Below are 16,697 nucleotides of genomic sequence, written 5' to 3' on the forward strand. Positions count from 1 at the left end.
AACTATTTTTTTTCCCTTGGTACATTGTTCCACGAGGCCGGAGTACGAATTCCTAGAGAGCTCACAAAGATTTTTTTTTTTTAAATCTAGTTTATTTATATTCGGCCACTTGCTAAATCCACGCTTCCGCCTCCAAACGCCGTACAGCTGACTCTGTACGGAACACGCAAACCCCTCCCCTCACCCGCCCGCCCGCGCCCCTCCCGGAGCACATCCGGGACTCGGGGAAGGCGTGGCCTTGGAGGTGCCGCCCGACGCAACTTCGGGCCCCGCCCACCAGGCGGCGTTCGCCTCTCCACGCGCCCCTTCGGCCCAGCAGAGGTCGCAGGCTGAGCGAGCTGGGTTCTCGTTTGGCGAATGCCCGGCCCACCTCAGTTCTCGCGAGAGAAGGCGCGAAGGCTGCCGGGAAAGATACGCTGCCTGCCATAGATTTGTCCAAAATGGCAACCCTGGAAGAGGAAATCGCGTTGTCTACGGTGGTCCTGGGTGCCGGGCCTGACGGCCTCCTGGGCGTGGAGCCGACCGACAAAGCCGACCAGTTTCTCGTGACGGACAGCGGCAGGACCGTCGTCCACTATAAGGTGAGGACGACAGGATCGGCGCGCCCCGGCTGCGCCTCGCCCCCTCACGCGGAGCCGGCGGCTTCAGAAGGGGATCGCGGAGCGCGCTTAGCGGAGGGCCGGCTTAGCCTGGGCCAGATGCTTGGCATGTTTTCCTGGAGATAGAATTCAGAGTTTCAGGAGGCAGGGCCCCTCGGGGCACGTGGGGACCCGTGTTTCGGCTCGGACCTCCCGGGGCTGGCTCGCGGATGACATCGGCCGGTGGGAACGGTGCTTCAGCCCTGTGTCCCCGTTCCTCATGCCCACCCCTTGGGGGGGACTCATCTGGGGCGTGGGGGTGGCGCTTCCCCGGGGGCAGTCGGGGTTCTTGCTGCCGAGCGTGTTGGCCACTCTGGTCACGCTCTGAGTCCTGGAGCTGCGCCCCGCCCCTTCTTCAGCCGCAACACATTTTCCGACCTTGGTTTTGGTGGTCGTGGGGAAAAGCGAGTGTGTGTGTCCGGCCCCTGGATGCGGTTTACTTGTCAGGACAAAGTTAGCGGTGTTGTCTGGGCTCCTCGGCGGACTCCTGGCCCCCGGATCTGCAGGAACACGGGAGCCGATTGGAGCTGGAATGGACGTGATCCCAGTCATCCCATCTTAGCGTCCCGAGTTTCTGTGTAGAGGCATGATGGAATCAGTTTTTAGAATGTACTGTGCTAATTATGCTACTTAACGTTTTCATGTTAGGAACGTAAGCTACACATGTGTTTTCATTTTCCCTACTTTTTACGTGGTAAAAATACACGTAACAAGATTAACCTTTCAAAGTGTGGCGTTAAGTGCATTCACATAGTTGCTCCCATCACCACCAGCCGCCTCCATCGCTCTTCATCTTGCGAGACTGTTCGACTGGACCCGTTGAACAACTGCCTAATCCTGCCAGCCCCTAACAACCGCTGTTCTCTCTGCTTCTAATCATTTGGCTGCTTTAGGTACTAAGTACAAGCGAAATCTGCAGTGTCTGTGTGTGACTACTTTTTTTTTTTTTTAATTTGGGAAATTTTAGCAGATGCTATTTTAATGGTTTTTTTGTTGTGTAAGTGTGATTACAATGTCTGATACTGACTTCTTGAATATTCTGCTTATGTCAATTTCACCAGGTTTCTGATCAGAAACCACTGGGGAGCTGGTCAGTGAAACAAGGTCAAGTTATAACATGTCCAGCTGTGTGCAGCTTTCAAACTGGAGAGTATATTGTTGTCCATGATAATAAGGTGAGTTTGAAAACATATCACATATATAACACAAATCTAATATTGGCTTATTACATGTAAATGGAGAATGGGATACTTTTTGACTTGTGTGCTTTGATTTAGGTTTTGAGAATATGGAATAATGAAGATGTAAACCTGGATAAAGTATTTAAAGCTACTGTAAGTCTTTGGATTTTCCAACATTTGTATTTGGCTGATTGGTGAAATGGAATTGTTCATAATATAGTACATGTTATTTTTCTTAATGTTTGTGGGAAAGTGAACAACTTTCTTAGCTTTTCATTCTAGTTTAATACATCTTGGTAATATGTCTCAACTCAAGAATTAATACGTTAGAAAATATAGACCTTATCGTCTATATATATATATGAGTTTGAGGACTCAAATGATTAATGAAAGATTAATTTATGCTTATTCCTATTAGTTTGAGTTTTTCAGGTGTATCTATTGTGAGAATAAGTAAACTTCCCATGCCCTTTGTTAGAAGAAATAATTCATGGAAAATTAATTTATACTTATTCCCCTGAGTTTATTTTTTAGGTGTGTCCTTTGTGAAAGTAAATGAACTTCCTATGCCCTTTCTTAGAAGAGATAGAATGTATCTTAAAAGTTTTGTGAGATTTATTTCTTTGAAAGGCAGAGTGACAGAGAGAGGGAGATATTTTCCGTCCACTGGTTCACTCCCCAATACCCACAACAGCTGGGGCTGCGCCAGGCCAAAGCCAGAAGTCCAACTAGCCCTCCCATGTGGGTGGCAGGGACCCAAATATTTGGAACATCATCTGCTGCCTTCCCAGGATGCATTAACAGAAAACTAGATTTTAATTAGAGTAGCCAGGACTCTTAACTGGTACCCCAAAATGAGATGCAGGCATTCCCAAGTGGCAGCTAAAGCTCCAGTGTAGTGTACATTTTAAGAGTGACATATAATATTAGAAATATAATATATATAATATATATTATATTATATATATATAATATTAGAAAAAGAACCATGACTAGCTATGTATTTACTACTAATGACATAAAGTGTGTTAGTTAACTTTTTCTTAAAAGTTTCTTGTACTTCTTAATGTCTAAGTTTAATTGGCACATCTTAGAAGTGACTGACAACAGGTCCGTCTCAGATAATGGTCCAACTGTGCTGTCCCGATTCTAGTCCTTTGGTTTACCTTGCAGTAGCACAATCCTGAGTTTTACTCACAGATGTTTGTTTTTCCCCTGTATGAAGTATCAACTTCTTTTCGTGCACCTGCCGGCTGGAGTTAGAATTGTGGCATCACTCTAACACCAGAAGTGCATTCATGGCTTTATTTGTACTTTTCCCCACCTCGTTTTAGGAGACCCAGGTTCTAGCCTAACATCAGTGTTCACAATAAACAAACCAAAAATGAATAAAAATGGTTAGCTATGAAAGAGATCAGAGGACGAGATCAATAGATAAGATCAGAAGTTAGGGTCTGGTGCCGTGGTGCAGCAGGTTAAGCTACAACTTGAGAAATTCGCATCCCAAATAACTGCCAGTTCAGGTCCTGATTCCCATCTAGCTAACTGCTAATGGGCCTGGGAACACAGCAGACAGTGGCTCAAAGTGCTTGGGCCCCTGTTACCGTTGTGGGAGACCAGAATAAGAGTTTTGGACTCCTGGCTTTGTGATCATTTGGGGAAGGAACCAGTGGATGGACGATCTTCCCCCTCTCCCTCTCTCTCTCTGTTATTCTGATTTATGAATACATAAATCTTTAAAAAAAATCAGAGATTAGACTTCTGAGTGTGTTTGATTTTTAGTGTTGATTTGAATTTGGAAACATGCATAGCTATAAAACAGAATTAAATCAAAATAAGAAGAATCAGTGTCTTAAAAATAATCAGCCTTTAATAAAAGTCCTCCCATTAGGTGTGAATTGTTTTAGAGTAAAAATTTAAATATTCTGTTCTTCCAGTTGTCAGCTGAGGTATATAGGATACACTCAATACAAGGCACAGAACCCGTAGTGCTGTTCAAGGAAGGCGCAGTTCGTGGTTTAGAGGCCTTGCTCGAAGAGCCCCAGCAGAAAATTGAAGCTGTAATCTCTGATGAAGAAGTGATTAAGTAAGTTCAGTGGTTGTACATGAATTTTATTAAAATTGCAAATGTACTGTTAATTGTTTACTAATTCTTTGCCATGTTCAAAAGTGTTTTGATGAAACACATAAGAGAAGTAGCCTAACTGAAAACCATTTCTAAGACATTGGCCAAAGGAACATCCTCTAGAGTGACTGATACTTGAAGAAACCGTAAAGACCCATGTTTCTGTCACACCGCCCTGACTGCCCAGCGTGCATCCTCCTCCCCAGGACGGTGGAGCTTGTTGCTAGTGAGGTCACAGCCGTGCTTTCTCAGATTCTGCAGTAAGCCTGGAAAAATGACTCGGCCAAGTGACAGAAGGATTTTTTTTATTTTCACTTCTCTTGGGTGTTTTATGCTATCGCATTTCCTAAAGTCAAAGTGAATTTAGTAAGAGAACAATGTGCGCAGTGACCAGTTCTATCTTAGGCTGACCTGATGAAGGCCTGTAAGGTGTGAACAGCTTTGTTGGGGGAAATCTTTGGGTTCTGATTGCCACTTAACTGCAGACTGCCTGTGTACCCTTGGTTAGGAACCCTGAAACCCCCAGTGCCTCACTGGGAGAACATAGGTGAGGTCCTAGTGTTTTCTTCAGAACATTACTTACAAAAGTAACTCACAAAAAAAGGACGTGGAGGAGTAGTGTGAGTTTGGAAGACGCTGGATACTATCAAGACCACCACCATCCTGCAGTCCGGAAATAACAATCCCATTCACATTGTCTGGGAGGTTCAGTTCAGTCTCCTGCGTTTAATCCAGAGATGCAGTGAATCTTGTAACACTGGATTAGATATTCTCTGATGTCTCTCTGGCTCCAAAAATTAATAAAAGGTATTTTAAATCTTAGCTGATACTGTTTCTCTCAGCTGTGAATTTTCATTTTGTAATTTTTCCTTTTAGGTGGACAAAGTTTTTCATGGTATCCAAGCACCCTGTTTTGATTTTTATTACTGAAAAAGTAAGTGATATCTTCAATTCTTAGCCCATTTTTGTGAAATTTCAGTCACTATTAGTTTTAAACCAAAATGAGACCTGTATGTTTGTTTATGGGAAGGCAGAATTATTACAGAGAGGGAGAAGGAGAGGCAGATTTTCCATCCACTGGTTCACTCCCCAAATGGCCGCAAGAGCCAGGGCTGGACCAGACCTAAGCCAGGAGCCAGAAGCTTCATTCAGGTCTCCCATCTGGATGCAGAGGCCAAGGACTTGGGCCGTCTTGTACGACTTTCCCTGATGCATTAGCAGGGAAGTGGAACTGAAGTGGAGCAGCCAGAACTTGAATCCCTGGACGCCTACATTGCAGGTGGTGGCTTAACTCATTAGGCCACAGTGCTGTCCCCAGTTTTTCTTTGTTTTTTTTTTTTTGTTGTTGTTGTTTGGTTTTTTGGTTTTGTTTTGTTTTGTTTTGACAGGCAGAGTAGACAGGGAGAAAGACAGAGAGAAAGGTCTTCCTCCCATTGGTTCACCCCCAAATGGCCGCTATGGCCAGCACGCCGCGCCAATCTGAAGCCATGAGCCAGGTGCTTCCTCCTGGTCTCCCATGCGGGTGCAGGGCCCAAGCACTTGGGCCATCCTCCACTGCACTCCCGGGCCATAGCAGAGAGCTGGCCTGGAAGAGGAGCAACCAGGATAGGACCAGCGCCCCAACTGGGACTAGAACCCAGACTGCCGGCACTGTAGGCGGGGGATCAGCCTAGTGAGCCGCAGCGCCGGCCTCCCAGTTTTTCATCTTTACAAAGTGATATTAGTTATTATTTCCATGCCTCTATTAAACAACTATATATTTTTTTGAAGATTTGTTGATTTATTTGAAAGGCAGAGAGACAGAGGCAGAGAGAGAATCCTCCACCCACTGGTTCACTCCCCAGAAGGCTGCAATAGCCAGAGCTGGGGCTCCCACATGGGAACAGGGGCCCAAGGACTTGGGCCATCCTCCACTTCCCTCCCAGGCCATAGCAGAGCAGGATTGGAAGTGGAGCAGCCAAGCCCCTAACCAGTCCCCATATGGGATGCTGGCACCACAGGCAGCAGCTTTACCTGCCACACCACAGCATTGGCCTCTAAACAACTATTTTTATAAACATTTTAGATTAAAATGAATAAAAGTTTTGGGTTTGTGGGTGTTTTTTTGTTTGTTTGTTTTAAATATTTGTATTGTATATTAGAAAGGCAGAGTTACAGAGAGAGAGCTCTTTTTTCCATTGGTTCACTTCCCAGAATGGCTGCAAAGGGCTGGGCCAGGCCAGAGCCAGGAGCCAGGAATTCCATCCAGTTCTCCCACATGGGTGGCCGTGGCTCAACCACTGTATTCCCAGGCACATTAGGAAGTAGCTGAATCCAAAGCAAAGCAAGTACCTGCATTATAGGCCAAGAACCCATTGAATTAATTAGAATGGGACAACCTCTGGCTTTAACATACTGTGAGTATAACTGCTTGATATGGAGATTTTTATAAAATAACTTCTTTTGCAGCAGCAGCAGCATGGGAATTACTTTGCTTATGTACAAATGTTTAACCCATGTACCTTAAGCAAATATACACTCTTACTTGGAGAAGAAGAAAAAACTGTTATAAAGAATTTTACTGCATCTGTGGATCGGAAATTCATCTGTTTGATGTCATTAAGTAAGTTTTCTTTAAGCTTTTGAAGATTATAAATAGAGGGATATTGTAGGATTGTGTGTGTGTGTGTGTATTTGGTGTTTCCTTCCTGTTGATTAAACAAACACCAAGTTGATGGCCCACTTGGTAGGAAGGTGTAATGTTAAGAAAGTGAAGGCAGCACAGGGCCACAACTGACACCGTGTAAGAGGGAATCTCTGGATCTGGTACCATCTGCTTGTGGTGTTTGAGTGGTGGTGGCAGTAGAGTGTTTGTGTACACTCTGGGATGCAGAGGAGAGAGGGAAGTATAGGGGTGGAGACCAGGCATAGGAGGAGCAGCGAGGAGAGACTGGCCTCACTTCTAAGCTTCCTTCAGGAAGGGACCCCTGGATATTGGTTGGGAATGAAACATGAACTGGAAAAAATGTCCTGTGAACTGCAGTGTCTTCCTCTATTAGTTCACCATAGTAGGAAGTAGGGAACCCCATCCAGGTCTCCTGTGTGACTGGCAGGAGCCAGAGCACTTGGGACATTCTCCCTGCTTTCCCAGGCACACTAGCAAGGAGCTGGATTGGAAGTGTAACAGCGGCCTTCTGCCACATGTTCCATCAGTGTGCATTCAGGCAATTGGTCACCCACCTCTACCAATTTATTTTCTCTGAATGAATACGGTCTGGCTGTAAAAAAAAAAAAAAGGAAGTGGAGCAGCCAGGACTTGAACCTGCACTTGTGGGATGCCGGCATCACGGACAACAGCTTAACCCAATGAACCACAATGCAAGTCTTGAAGCCTGGAGGGATAGATCCTTTTAGTAACTAGAATTGTCTATTCATAAAAGACTCCTAAGTATTTTAAGTTACTGAAGGTATTTACAGTTTTTATTTCCTATCTATTAAAACATTTTTTACATTGATTATTATGTTTGGATCCTTTATCAAATTATTAAAGACATATAAACAACCAAAGACATTTAGCTATAGACGTGTCCTTTGTCCAATCATGTATGACAAATACTTGTTCTAAACAGGCTCTGATGGATGTATATATGAAAGCTTGATACCAGTATATCCGAGTGATGGAGAGAAAAATCAGAAGGTAGTTAGGTCATTGTTGCTCAAGACTGTTGTGTCTGGCAGTGCTCAGAAAAGCGTTGCCCTCACCATTCTGGATCAGAATCACGTGGCAGTCCTGGGACCTCCACTACCAGCTTCTAAAGGTAACAAATCCAGTCAACAAGGATGTCTTGCATTTTTCCTTTGGAGTGTACCTTCTACTTTTCCCCTTCTGTTTCATTTCTTTGCTACTGCTCTAATTCATTCCCTTTATCACTGTGTTTAAATTATTTTGTAACTTAATGCTTTCTGAATACTTTTAATGCTTTCTAATACTTTTTGCATTGATGAATCCTTCTCAAAGACTTTAATCACTCCCTTGCTCATGACTATAAAGGCATAAAGAAATAGAAATGGTAGATGTCTGTGCCAGCTTACAATGTTGGTAAGCTCTCCACTAGAGAATTGAATTCTTGGCACTGTCTCACAGCATGGAAATCTACTAGACTTGGACAGCTTGGAATGTATGAACTAACAGGATGCTTTTGGTGTGTGTGACTTCACAGCAAGATTCTCATCAGCCCGTCTTCTTAGCCACCAACTTCCCTCCACTGCTGACTTTTAGTCTATCATGAAAATGCATTTGTTTCTTAGAAGACTGGGAACTCCCAGCCTATGCTCTAAAACCCAGACTATTGTTTAGTTTTCAGGTTCTTCCAGTCCAGGCTCCATCCTCCTTTTCTAAACCCTTTCTCCCATTTTCTGAGCAAGAAATTTTTTTTCTTGACAGGCAGAGTTAGACAGTGAGAGAGACACAGAGAGAAAGGTCTTCCTTCGTTGGTTCACCTCCAAAATGGCCACTATGGCCAATGCGCTGCACCAATCCGAGCCAGGTGCTCCTTCCTGGTCTCCCATTCAGGTGCAGGGCCCAAGCACTTGGGTCATCCTCCACTGCCAGCAACCGGGACAGAACCCAGAGTGCCAGGCCACAGGCAGAGGATTAGCCTAGTGAGCCGTGGCGCTGGCTGAGAACTTTCTGCTTTGTTCAGACCAGACTTCCCATTCACTGTAAACATGATATGGCCATCCTCACCTGTGTACTTTGTTCTTAGGTTTCTCCTACCTGTTTGTTTTGTTTTGTTTTGCTTTTTCTAAGATTAACTTTTAAAGGCAGAGTTAGAGAGAGGGCGAGATATCTTCCATCTGCTGGTTCACTCCCCAAATGGCTGCAACGGCTGGGGCTGGGTACATGGGTAGCAGGGTCCTAATCTCTTGGGCCGTCTTTGGCTGCCTTGCCAGGCGCGTTAGCAGGAAGCTGGATAAGAAGTGGAGCAATCAGGACATGAGCCAGCACCCAATTGGGATGCTGGAATTGCAAACTGGGTTTTAACCCACTATACCCCATCACTGGCCCCTCTCCTACCTGGTAAGATAGGAGCTACTAGTTATAGCATATATAATACACTGAGAGAAACAGCTGTGCTGAGAGACAGTTTTATCATCATGTTTACAAATCAGGAAACTAAAGTGGGAAATGAGTAAGTTGTGGAACCAGGATTCAACCCAAGCAGGTTAACTCTATTGTGTCATGTACCCTGCCACTCTTAGTCCTGGTTCTTAACTACTTTACCATGTTATGTTGCTCTCTTAGCATCCATCCTCCCTCTTCCTTATTCCGGCTCTGCTTTCCTCTATTACAACCCAGTGATCATTGTTAGAATTTCCTATAGAAGGACATTTAGGCCGGCGCCGCGGCTCAATAGGCTAATCCTCCACCTAGCAGTGCCGGCACATCAGGTTCTAGTCCCGGTCGGGGCGCCGGATTCTGTCCCGGTTGCCCCTCTTCCAGGCTAGCTCTCTGCTGTGGCCCGGGAAGGCAGTGGAGGATGGCCCAAGTGCTTGGGCCCTGCACCCCATGGGAGACCAGGAGGAGCACCTGGCTCCTGCCTTCGGATCAGCGAGGTGCGCTGGCTGCAGTGCGCCAGCCGTGGCGGCCATTGGAGGGTGAACCAACGGCAAAGGAAGACCTTTCTCTCTGTCTCTCTCTCACTGTCCACTCTGCCTGTCCAAAAAAAAAAGGACATTTAGTCTAGCAGTTAAGATACCTGCATCCCATATTGAAGTACCTGGGTTTAATTTCCTAGAGGTAGCAGGTGATTGCTCAAGTAATTGGATTCCTACCACCTAGTCTAGGTTCTTCCTACCTATGTTCCTTCCATTTTCATTTCATTGAACAGATGTCCTATAATGTATTTAATTAAAGAATATTTTTTAATTAGAGACCTCCTATCCACTCATTCACTTCCCTAATACCTAGGAGCTGAGAAGTCAGTCCGGGTCTCCCACATGAGTGACAGGAAACCATTTGAGCCATCACTGCTGCCTACCAGTGTCTGTATTGGTTGGGAGCTGAGTTGGGACACAAACCCAGGCACTCCAATAGGGGATAGCAGGCATCCCAAGCAACTTCTGTGTGTTAAAAGAGATTTTCCTCCTGGTTCACTCCTCTGATGGCTACAATAGCTAAGGCTGGGCCAGCTGAAGCCTAGAACCAGGAACTTCATCCAGATCTCCCACATGTGACAATACCTCAAACACTCAATTCTGATATGTAATGCGGATGTCCCAGGTGGCAGCTTAACCCACCATGCCCCAATGGCTACCCCCCAAGCAGAAGTTTGTTTTGGTTTTTTGGTTTTTTTTTGTTTTTTTTTTTTGTCTTAAAATTCTTTTTTATTCTTGGGAATTCTTTAATGGTTTTTCAACTAGGAAAAGGATTCCTATGAAAATTAAAAAAAAAAAAATCAAAAGTCCAATTTCCATGACTTTGACTGTTCAGCTTCTGCTTCTGTCATTTCCAACTATGCAGATTATTGGATGAAGTGTTCTTCAGACCTTCCAAACACCTATCCCTAAGATGTATTTCATCATTTTTCTGCCTGGACATTAACCTATCCTTTTTAGTTATATGAAGTCATATGACATTAACTATGTTTTAGTGAATAGTTCAGTGGCATCTAATGTTCACTGTCTTATGCAGCTACCCCCTCTGTATACTTTAAAAACGTGTTCATTATCACAGAAGGAAACCTTATACCTATTAATTAAGCAGTTACTCTCTGTTCTCTTCCTTGACACCTGCCAACCACTAATCTGCATTCAACTTTTATGTATTTACCTAATTTGAGTATTTCTTATACATAGTATACAATAGCTATTTTTTAAAAAAGATTTATATATTTATTTGTAAGTCATAGTTACACAGAAAGAGAAGGAGAGGCAGAGAGAGAGAGATCGTTCATCCAATGGTTCACTCCCCAGTTGGCCACAACTGCCAAAGCTGTTCCGATCCAAAGCCGGGAACCAGAAGCTTCTTCTAGGTCTCCCACGCAGGTGTAGGGGCCCAAGGACTTGGGCATCTTCTACTGCTTTCCCAGGCCATACCAGAGAGCTGGATCGGAAGTGGAGCAGCCAGGACTCAAACCAGTGCCCATATGGAATGCCGGCACTGCAGGCGGCAGCTTTACCCGCTACACCATAGCGCCAGCTCCACAGTAGCTTTTATGTTTGCTTCTTTGAATTAGCATGGTTTTTAGGTTCATTCATGTTGCATGTATCAGTATCTCCTTTTTATGGCAGAATCATTCCGTCTTATGTTTGTGCTATCCATTTGTTAATTCATGCATCGATGGGCATTTCACCTGTTTCTACCTTTTGGTTATGATGAATAATGCTGTAAATGTGTACATGCATTTGTTTCAGTACCAGTTTTTAATGCTTTGGATATATACCTGGGTATATATGCTGAGTCATATGGCAATACTGTTTTTAACTTCTTAAGAAGTGACTTACTCACTTTTACATTTAATAAAGCAATACTTGTGTATTTAGCTATGACTCCTCATCTCTCCTGAAAATATCATGTCTATACTTAACTGTTTCTGAATTTCTATGTCTTATTTTACAGAATGTCTCTCCATATGGAACATAAAGTTTCAAACCCTGCAGACTTCAAAAGAGTTACCACAAGGAACCAGTGGTCAGGTAAGCTTTTTCACTTGAGGACTTATTCAGATTTACTTATTTGTACCTAATAAATAGTAGGTAGAGATTTCTTCAGGCAGATATTTTGGCAGTGTTTTATCACTTTTAAAAGACTAAGGCATAGGCCGGCGCCGCGGCTCACTAGGCTAATCCTCCGCCTAGCGGCGCCGGCACACCGGGTTCTAGTCCCGGTCGGGGCGCCGGATTCTGTCCCGGTTGCCCCTCTTCCAGGCCAGCCCTCTGCTGTGGCCAGGGAGTGCAGTGGAGGATGGCCCAGGTGCTTGGGCCCTGCACCCCATGGGAGACCAGGAAAAGCACCTGGCTCCTGGCTCCTGCCATCGGATCAGCACGGTGCGCCGGCCGCAGCGCGCCTACCGCGGCGGCCATTGGAGGGTGAACGAACGGCAAAGGAAGACCTTTCTCTCTGTCTCTCTCTCTCACTGTCCACTCTGCCTGTCAAAAATAAAAAAAAATAAAAAAAAAAAATAAAAAAAAAAAAAAGACTAAGGCATAACTAGTTTTAAATCAAGGAAAGAGAATAATCAGCTAGTTAGTAAAACAACCTGTTTTTGGCTGTTCTTTGGTTTGATATTTTCACTTTAATTTTAACTGTTAGGTTATGTATGGAATTAGAATTTAAGCTGACCAGACTGTAAACTTGCTGGATCAAGTTCTTGTCTGCCTTATATTCTTGTATTTGCAATCTTCAGTGCTCAATACGTATGGATTATCTGGTGAATGAAGATTCATATACAAATATAAGATAAATGAGGGCAACAGGATGTTACTGATCATTTTAAATGGAAGATAGACTAGGTTTCTGAGTTACAGTTTTTTCTAATTCATATTTAAACAACTGACTGTAACATACTGAACCATTCTTAGTTCCACCACTCAGAAACATTGTGTTTCCATCCTCTTTTAACCTTTTTGTTTAATTCAGACATAGGCCCGAGTTAAAGCCACAATGAACTCTAAGATGGTTAATAACACTTGTCTTATTTTTACAGTCTTACGACTGGAGTCATAAGATAAAAACATCGTAACATTCTGCTGTTTTCATTTAATATATAATAGATTACCCATGTTACAGTAGCCTAGCCTTCGTAATTATGTTAAGAGATACGGAGATGGACCTTGTGTCACAGTGGGTTAAAGCCGCCATTCATATCAGAATGGCTGGGATCACGTCCCACTTGTGCTTATCCAGCTTTCTGCTCGTGTCCCTGGGAGGCAGCAGATGGTGGCTCAAGTGAAGTTTGACTCCCTGGCTCCAGCTTGTTTCAGCCCTGGTTGTTGCAGGCATAAAGAGATGTAGGGCTGGTGCTGTGGCCTAGTAGATTAACCCTCCGCCCACGGCACTGGCATCCCAAATGGGCGCTAGTTTGTGTCTCGGCTGCTCCTCTTCTTATCCAACTCTGCTGTGGCCTGGGAAAGCAGTAGAGCAAGGCCCAAGTGCTTGGGCCTCTGCACCCACATGAGAGACCTGGAAGAAGCTCGTGGCTCCCAGATTTAGATCTGCCCAGCTCCAGCCCTTGAGGCCATTTGGGGAGTGAACCAACGGATGGGAGACGTTTCTCTCTCTCCCTCTGTAACTCTCTCAAATTAGTAAATAAATCTTTTTAAAAAGAGTGAGAAAGAGATTGATAGTGACAGTATTGATTTTAAGCAATTCAGTTACTTACTTTTAAATTTTTATTTATTTAATTACTTGAAAGGCTGAGAAAAAGAGATCTCTTAATGGCTGGCTTACTCCCCAAGTGCCCACGAACAGTCAGAGCTAGGCCAGACTGAAGTTAGGAAACCAAGAATTCAAGCCAGATCTCCCATGTGAATAGCAGAGATCCGAGTACTTGCACCGTCACCTGTAGCTCCGCAGGTTGCACAAAGGCAGGGTGCTGGACTTGGGAGCAGACCCGGGACTCAGACGCTGATGTGGGATATGGGTGACCCAAGTGGCATCTTAAGAGCTATACCAAATGTCCACCTCAATTCAGTTATTTTCAATGTACATGTTACTTGGGTTTTCTGAGTCAAAAATATCCGCTAAATTATTCATTCAGACTTCAGCAAAAAATCATCAGTATGTAATTCTACTCCAATTTGAACATGTGAGATTCTTTTGGAAAGTTGCTTGTGCTTGTCCCTTTTTTAAAAAATAGCAAGATAGCTTATATAGTAAGTTATTCTAATAAGCCTTTCTTGAGTCATATTTTAGAAGAGAAAAAATTGGCCGGTACTGCGGCTCACTAGGCTAATCCTCCACCTGCGGCGCCAGCACCCCGGGTTCTAGTCCCAGTTGGGGCACCGGGTTCTAGTCCCAGTTGCTCCTCTTCCTGTCCAGCTCTCTGCTGTGGCCCGGGAAGGCAATAGAGGATGGCCCAGGTCCTTGGGCCCGCACCCGCATGAGAGACCTGGAGGAAGCACCTGGCTCCTGGCTTCGGATCGGCACATTGCGCCGGCCGTAGCAGCCATTTGGGGGGTGAACCAACGGAAGGAAGACCTTTCTCTCTGTGTTTCTCTCACTGTCTAACTCTGCCTGTCAAAAAAAAGAAGAGAAAAAATTGCTTATGTTTTTGGTAACTTCTTTTGTAGCTCTGGTATTATGGGGAAACTCTATTTATGCTCCATGGAAAATATCTAACTGTGATTCCGTACAAGTGTGAAGCGTCATCATTAGCAGGTGCTCTTGGAAAACTCAAGCATAGTCAAGATCCAGGTAGAAACTTACTTATGTTTACTAATACAAGCCATTTTACTAGCTCCAAATTTCATATGTGGATTCTCATAGCCTCCTTTTTTACAGAGCATATTCTTAATGTTGACATTTACCACTGTGCATTGATCCAGGTAGCTTCCTTGGGAACAGCCCTCACTGCAGAGAGCTACACTGTGTTATAAATGCCATGTTCTTCCGGTGTTAGGGGCACTGGAAGAAGACCCAAGGCAAGAGCAATACATCTGCCTTCCCTTGTTCACCCTGGCCTCGGGTATTGGCTTAATGTTGCTAGATGCAAAGCCTTTTGCTAACATTTATTAATCAGAGGTTATCAGAATTACTGAACATTAAAGCCTGTCTGGAATGATACATAAGTGGTGGTTTTTATTATTCAATTGGGTAAATGCTAATAGGTCAAAATATTATAGAATTTGTCTTTTTTTGTGTATGTCTTCTTAGGCACTCATACCATACCCCATTTTGTAAACTGGGAAACATCTCAAGGCTGTGAACCTGGATCCCAGAACTCAGAACAGTCAAAGAGAATTGTAAGTTCAGTTATATAAAGAGAAATGTTAGTGCAAATGTTGAAAAACAGAAAGACTAAATTATTATAATGATTCATATCCATATAACTCTTAAATCACTGTCCTAATGACAAGGCACTTTGAAATTGAATCCCGTAACCTCACAACCTTTATCCAAAAATAATATATGTGGTCTAGTAGTTTTTATGGGTGCATATGTAGTATTAAAAAGTGTGAAAACAGGCCGGCACCGCGGCTTAATAGGCTAATCCTCCGCCTGCGGTGCCGGCACCCCGGGTTCTAGTCCCAGTCGGGGCGCCGGATTCTGTCCCGATTGCCCCTCTTCCAGGCCAGCACTGGGAATGCAGTGGAGGATGGCCCAAGTGCTTGGGCCCTGCACCCCATGGGAGACCAGGAGAAGCACCTGGCTCCTGTCATCAGATCAGCGCAATGCAGCAGCCATTGGAGGGTGAACCAACGGCAAAAGGAAGACCTTTCTCTCTCTCTCTCACTGCCCACTCTGCCTGTCAAAAAAAAAAAAGTGTGAAAACAAACCAGTTTGCAATTAGCCATAATACAGGTAGTTTTATTTTGTGATTAAAGAACAACAGCTTTAAATTTGTTCTAGATATCTAATTTCAAAGTTAAAGTAAACCCACTTTTCTCTGTAACAAAATTTGTTTTTGAAAGCTTGTAATTAGAGCAAAAGTGTACTAATCTCTTGGGAGTGTTCTGCATATATGTTGGGTCTTTTCTGATGTTTGAGATCTTAATAGATTTACTTAATTCCAGTTAAGGAGAAGAAAAACTGAAGTGAGTTTACAGCCAGAGGTTCCAGCATCCACACAACTTCTATTAAACATAAAGGTAAATAACGAGTATTTGAAATATGAAAAATCAACTCAAGTGGTGAAAAAGTCTCATCTACTTCATCCTGCCTTATTAGGGTCATATTTATTGCTAGAGCTAAGATTTGTATCTGAAGGTTGTCAGAGTTGGGCTAATACTTTCGGGTTTTTTTATTTTTTTTTTTTCTTTTCCTTTTTAAGATTTGTTTATTTGAAAAATAGGGTGACAGAGAGCTCTTCCATCCCTGGTTCACTTCCCAGTGACTGCAGTTAGGACTGGGCCAGGCTGAAACCAGGAGGCAGGAACTCCATGCAGGTCTCCCACATGGATGGCAGGAACTCAAGCACGTGAGCCATCACTCGCTGCTTGCCAGCACCATTAGCAGGGAGCTGGATTGCAAGCAGTGAGGCCAGAACTGAAACCAGTGTGAGATGCAGATGTCCCGGATGGTGGCTAAGCCTGCTGTACCACAACACCACCCCTCTATCTGATTCCTGCTACCATCTCATGAGAGTAATACTGATGTTGGCCCTGTCAGTGTCTCATTCAGCTTTATACTGAATGTGTTTGAACCACTGAGGGTTCTTTCCCCTTTGCAGATTTTACACAGCAGATTTTAGTATCAATTTGCTTGACAGGGACATATGAACTCTGTTAGTGATTTGAGAAAAGTTTGTGGTAGGAAATTTTTAAGTTCAGAGTGACATTTATTAATGTACCAGGCTGAATTCTTTAATTTTGTCTTTCTAGAAAGATTCAGAAAAACACATCGAAATAGAACTTCGTAAATTTTTGGCACTTAAGCAGACACCTGACTTCCACACTGTTGTTGGGGACATAGTGGCAGGACTCCTGGGAAGATGTAAAGAAGAGCCATCGTTTTATCCCCGGAACTGTCTGATGCAACTTATCCAGACACACATGCTTTCCTACAGGTAGGTAGGTGTTCTATACACCGCATTTCTTAATCCAGTTTTTCAC

The 16,697-nt window shown here is 43.9% G+C and overlaps 1 protein-coding gene across 2 annotated transcripts in view; it reads left to right on the plus strand.

Moving 5' to 3' along the window:
* Positions 1 to 433: 433 nt before the first annotated feature.
* Positions 434 to 16,697, plus strand: part of NOL11 (nucleolar protein 11) — a 28,488-nt gene continuing 12,224 nt past the window's right edge. The window contains exons 1-12 of one of the 2 annotated variants that reach the window (XM_008271729.5): positions 434 to 581; positions 1,700 to 1,813; positions 1,916 to 1,972; positions 3,757 to 3,905; positions 4,821 to 4,878; positions 6,393 to 6,546; positions 7,553 to 7,741; positions 11,545 to 11,621; positions 14,217 to 14,340; positions 14,800 to 14,888; positions 15,660 to 15,734; positions 16,467 to 16,651. In XM_008271729.5, coding sequence (XP_008269951.3) covers positions 441 to 581; positions 1,700 to 1,813; positions 1,916 to 1,972; positions 3,757 to 3,905; positions 4,821 to 4,878; positions 6,393 to 6,546; positions 7,553 to 7,741; positions 11,545 to 11,621; positions 14,217 to 14,340; positions 14,800 to 14,888; positions 15,660 to 15,734; positions 16,467 to 16,651 — 1,412 coding nt within the window. In that variant the 5' untranslated portion in view covers positions 434 to 440. The remainder of the gene's footprint in view (positions 582 to 1,699; positions 1,814 to 1,915; positions 1,973 to 3,756; positions 3,906 to 4,820; positions 4,879 to 6,392; positions 6,547 to 7,552; positions 7,742 to 11,544; positions 11,622 to 14,216; positions 14,341 to 14,799; positions 14,889 to 15,659; positions 15,735 to 16,466; positions 16,652 to 16,697) is intronic. The other variant, XM_008271730.5, reaches the window with a different exon arrangement.

The sequence above is a fragment of the Oryctolagus cuniculus genome, chromosome 17 (assembly GCF_051225735.1).
Source record: "Oryctolagus cuniculus isolate XC-2025 breed Fujian yellow rabbit chromosome 17, ASM5122573v1, whole genome shotgun sequence".
Taxonomy (NCBI): Eukaryota; Metazoa; Chordata; class Mammalia; order Lagomorpha; family Leporidae; genus Oryctolagus; species Oryctolagus cuniculus.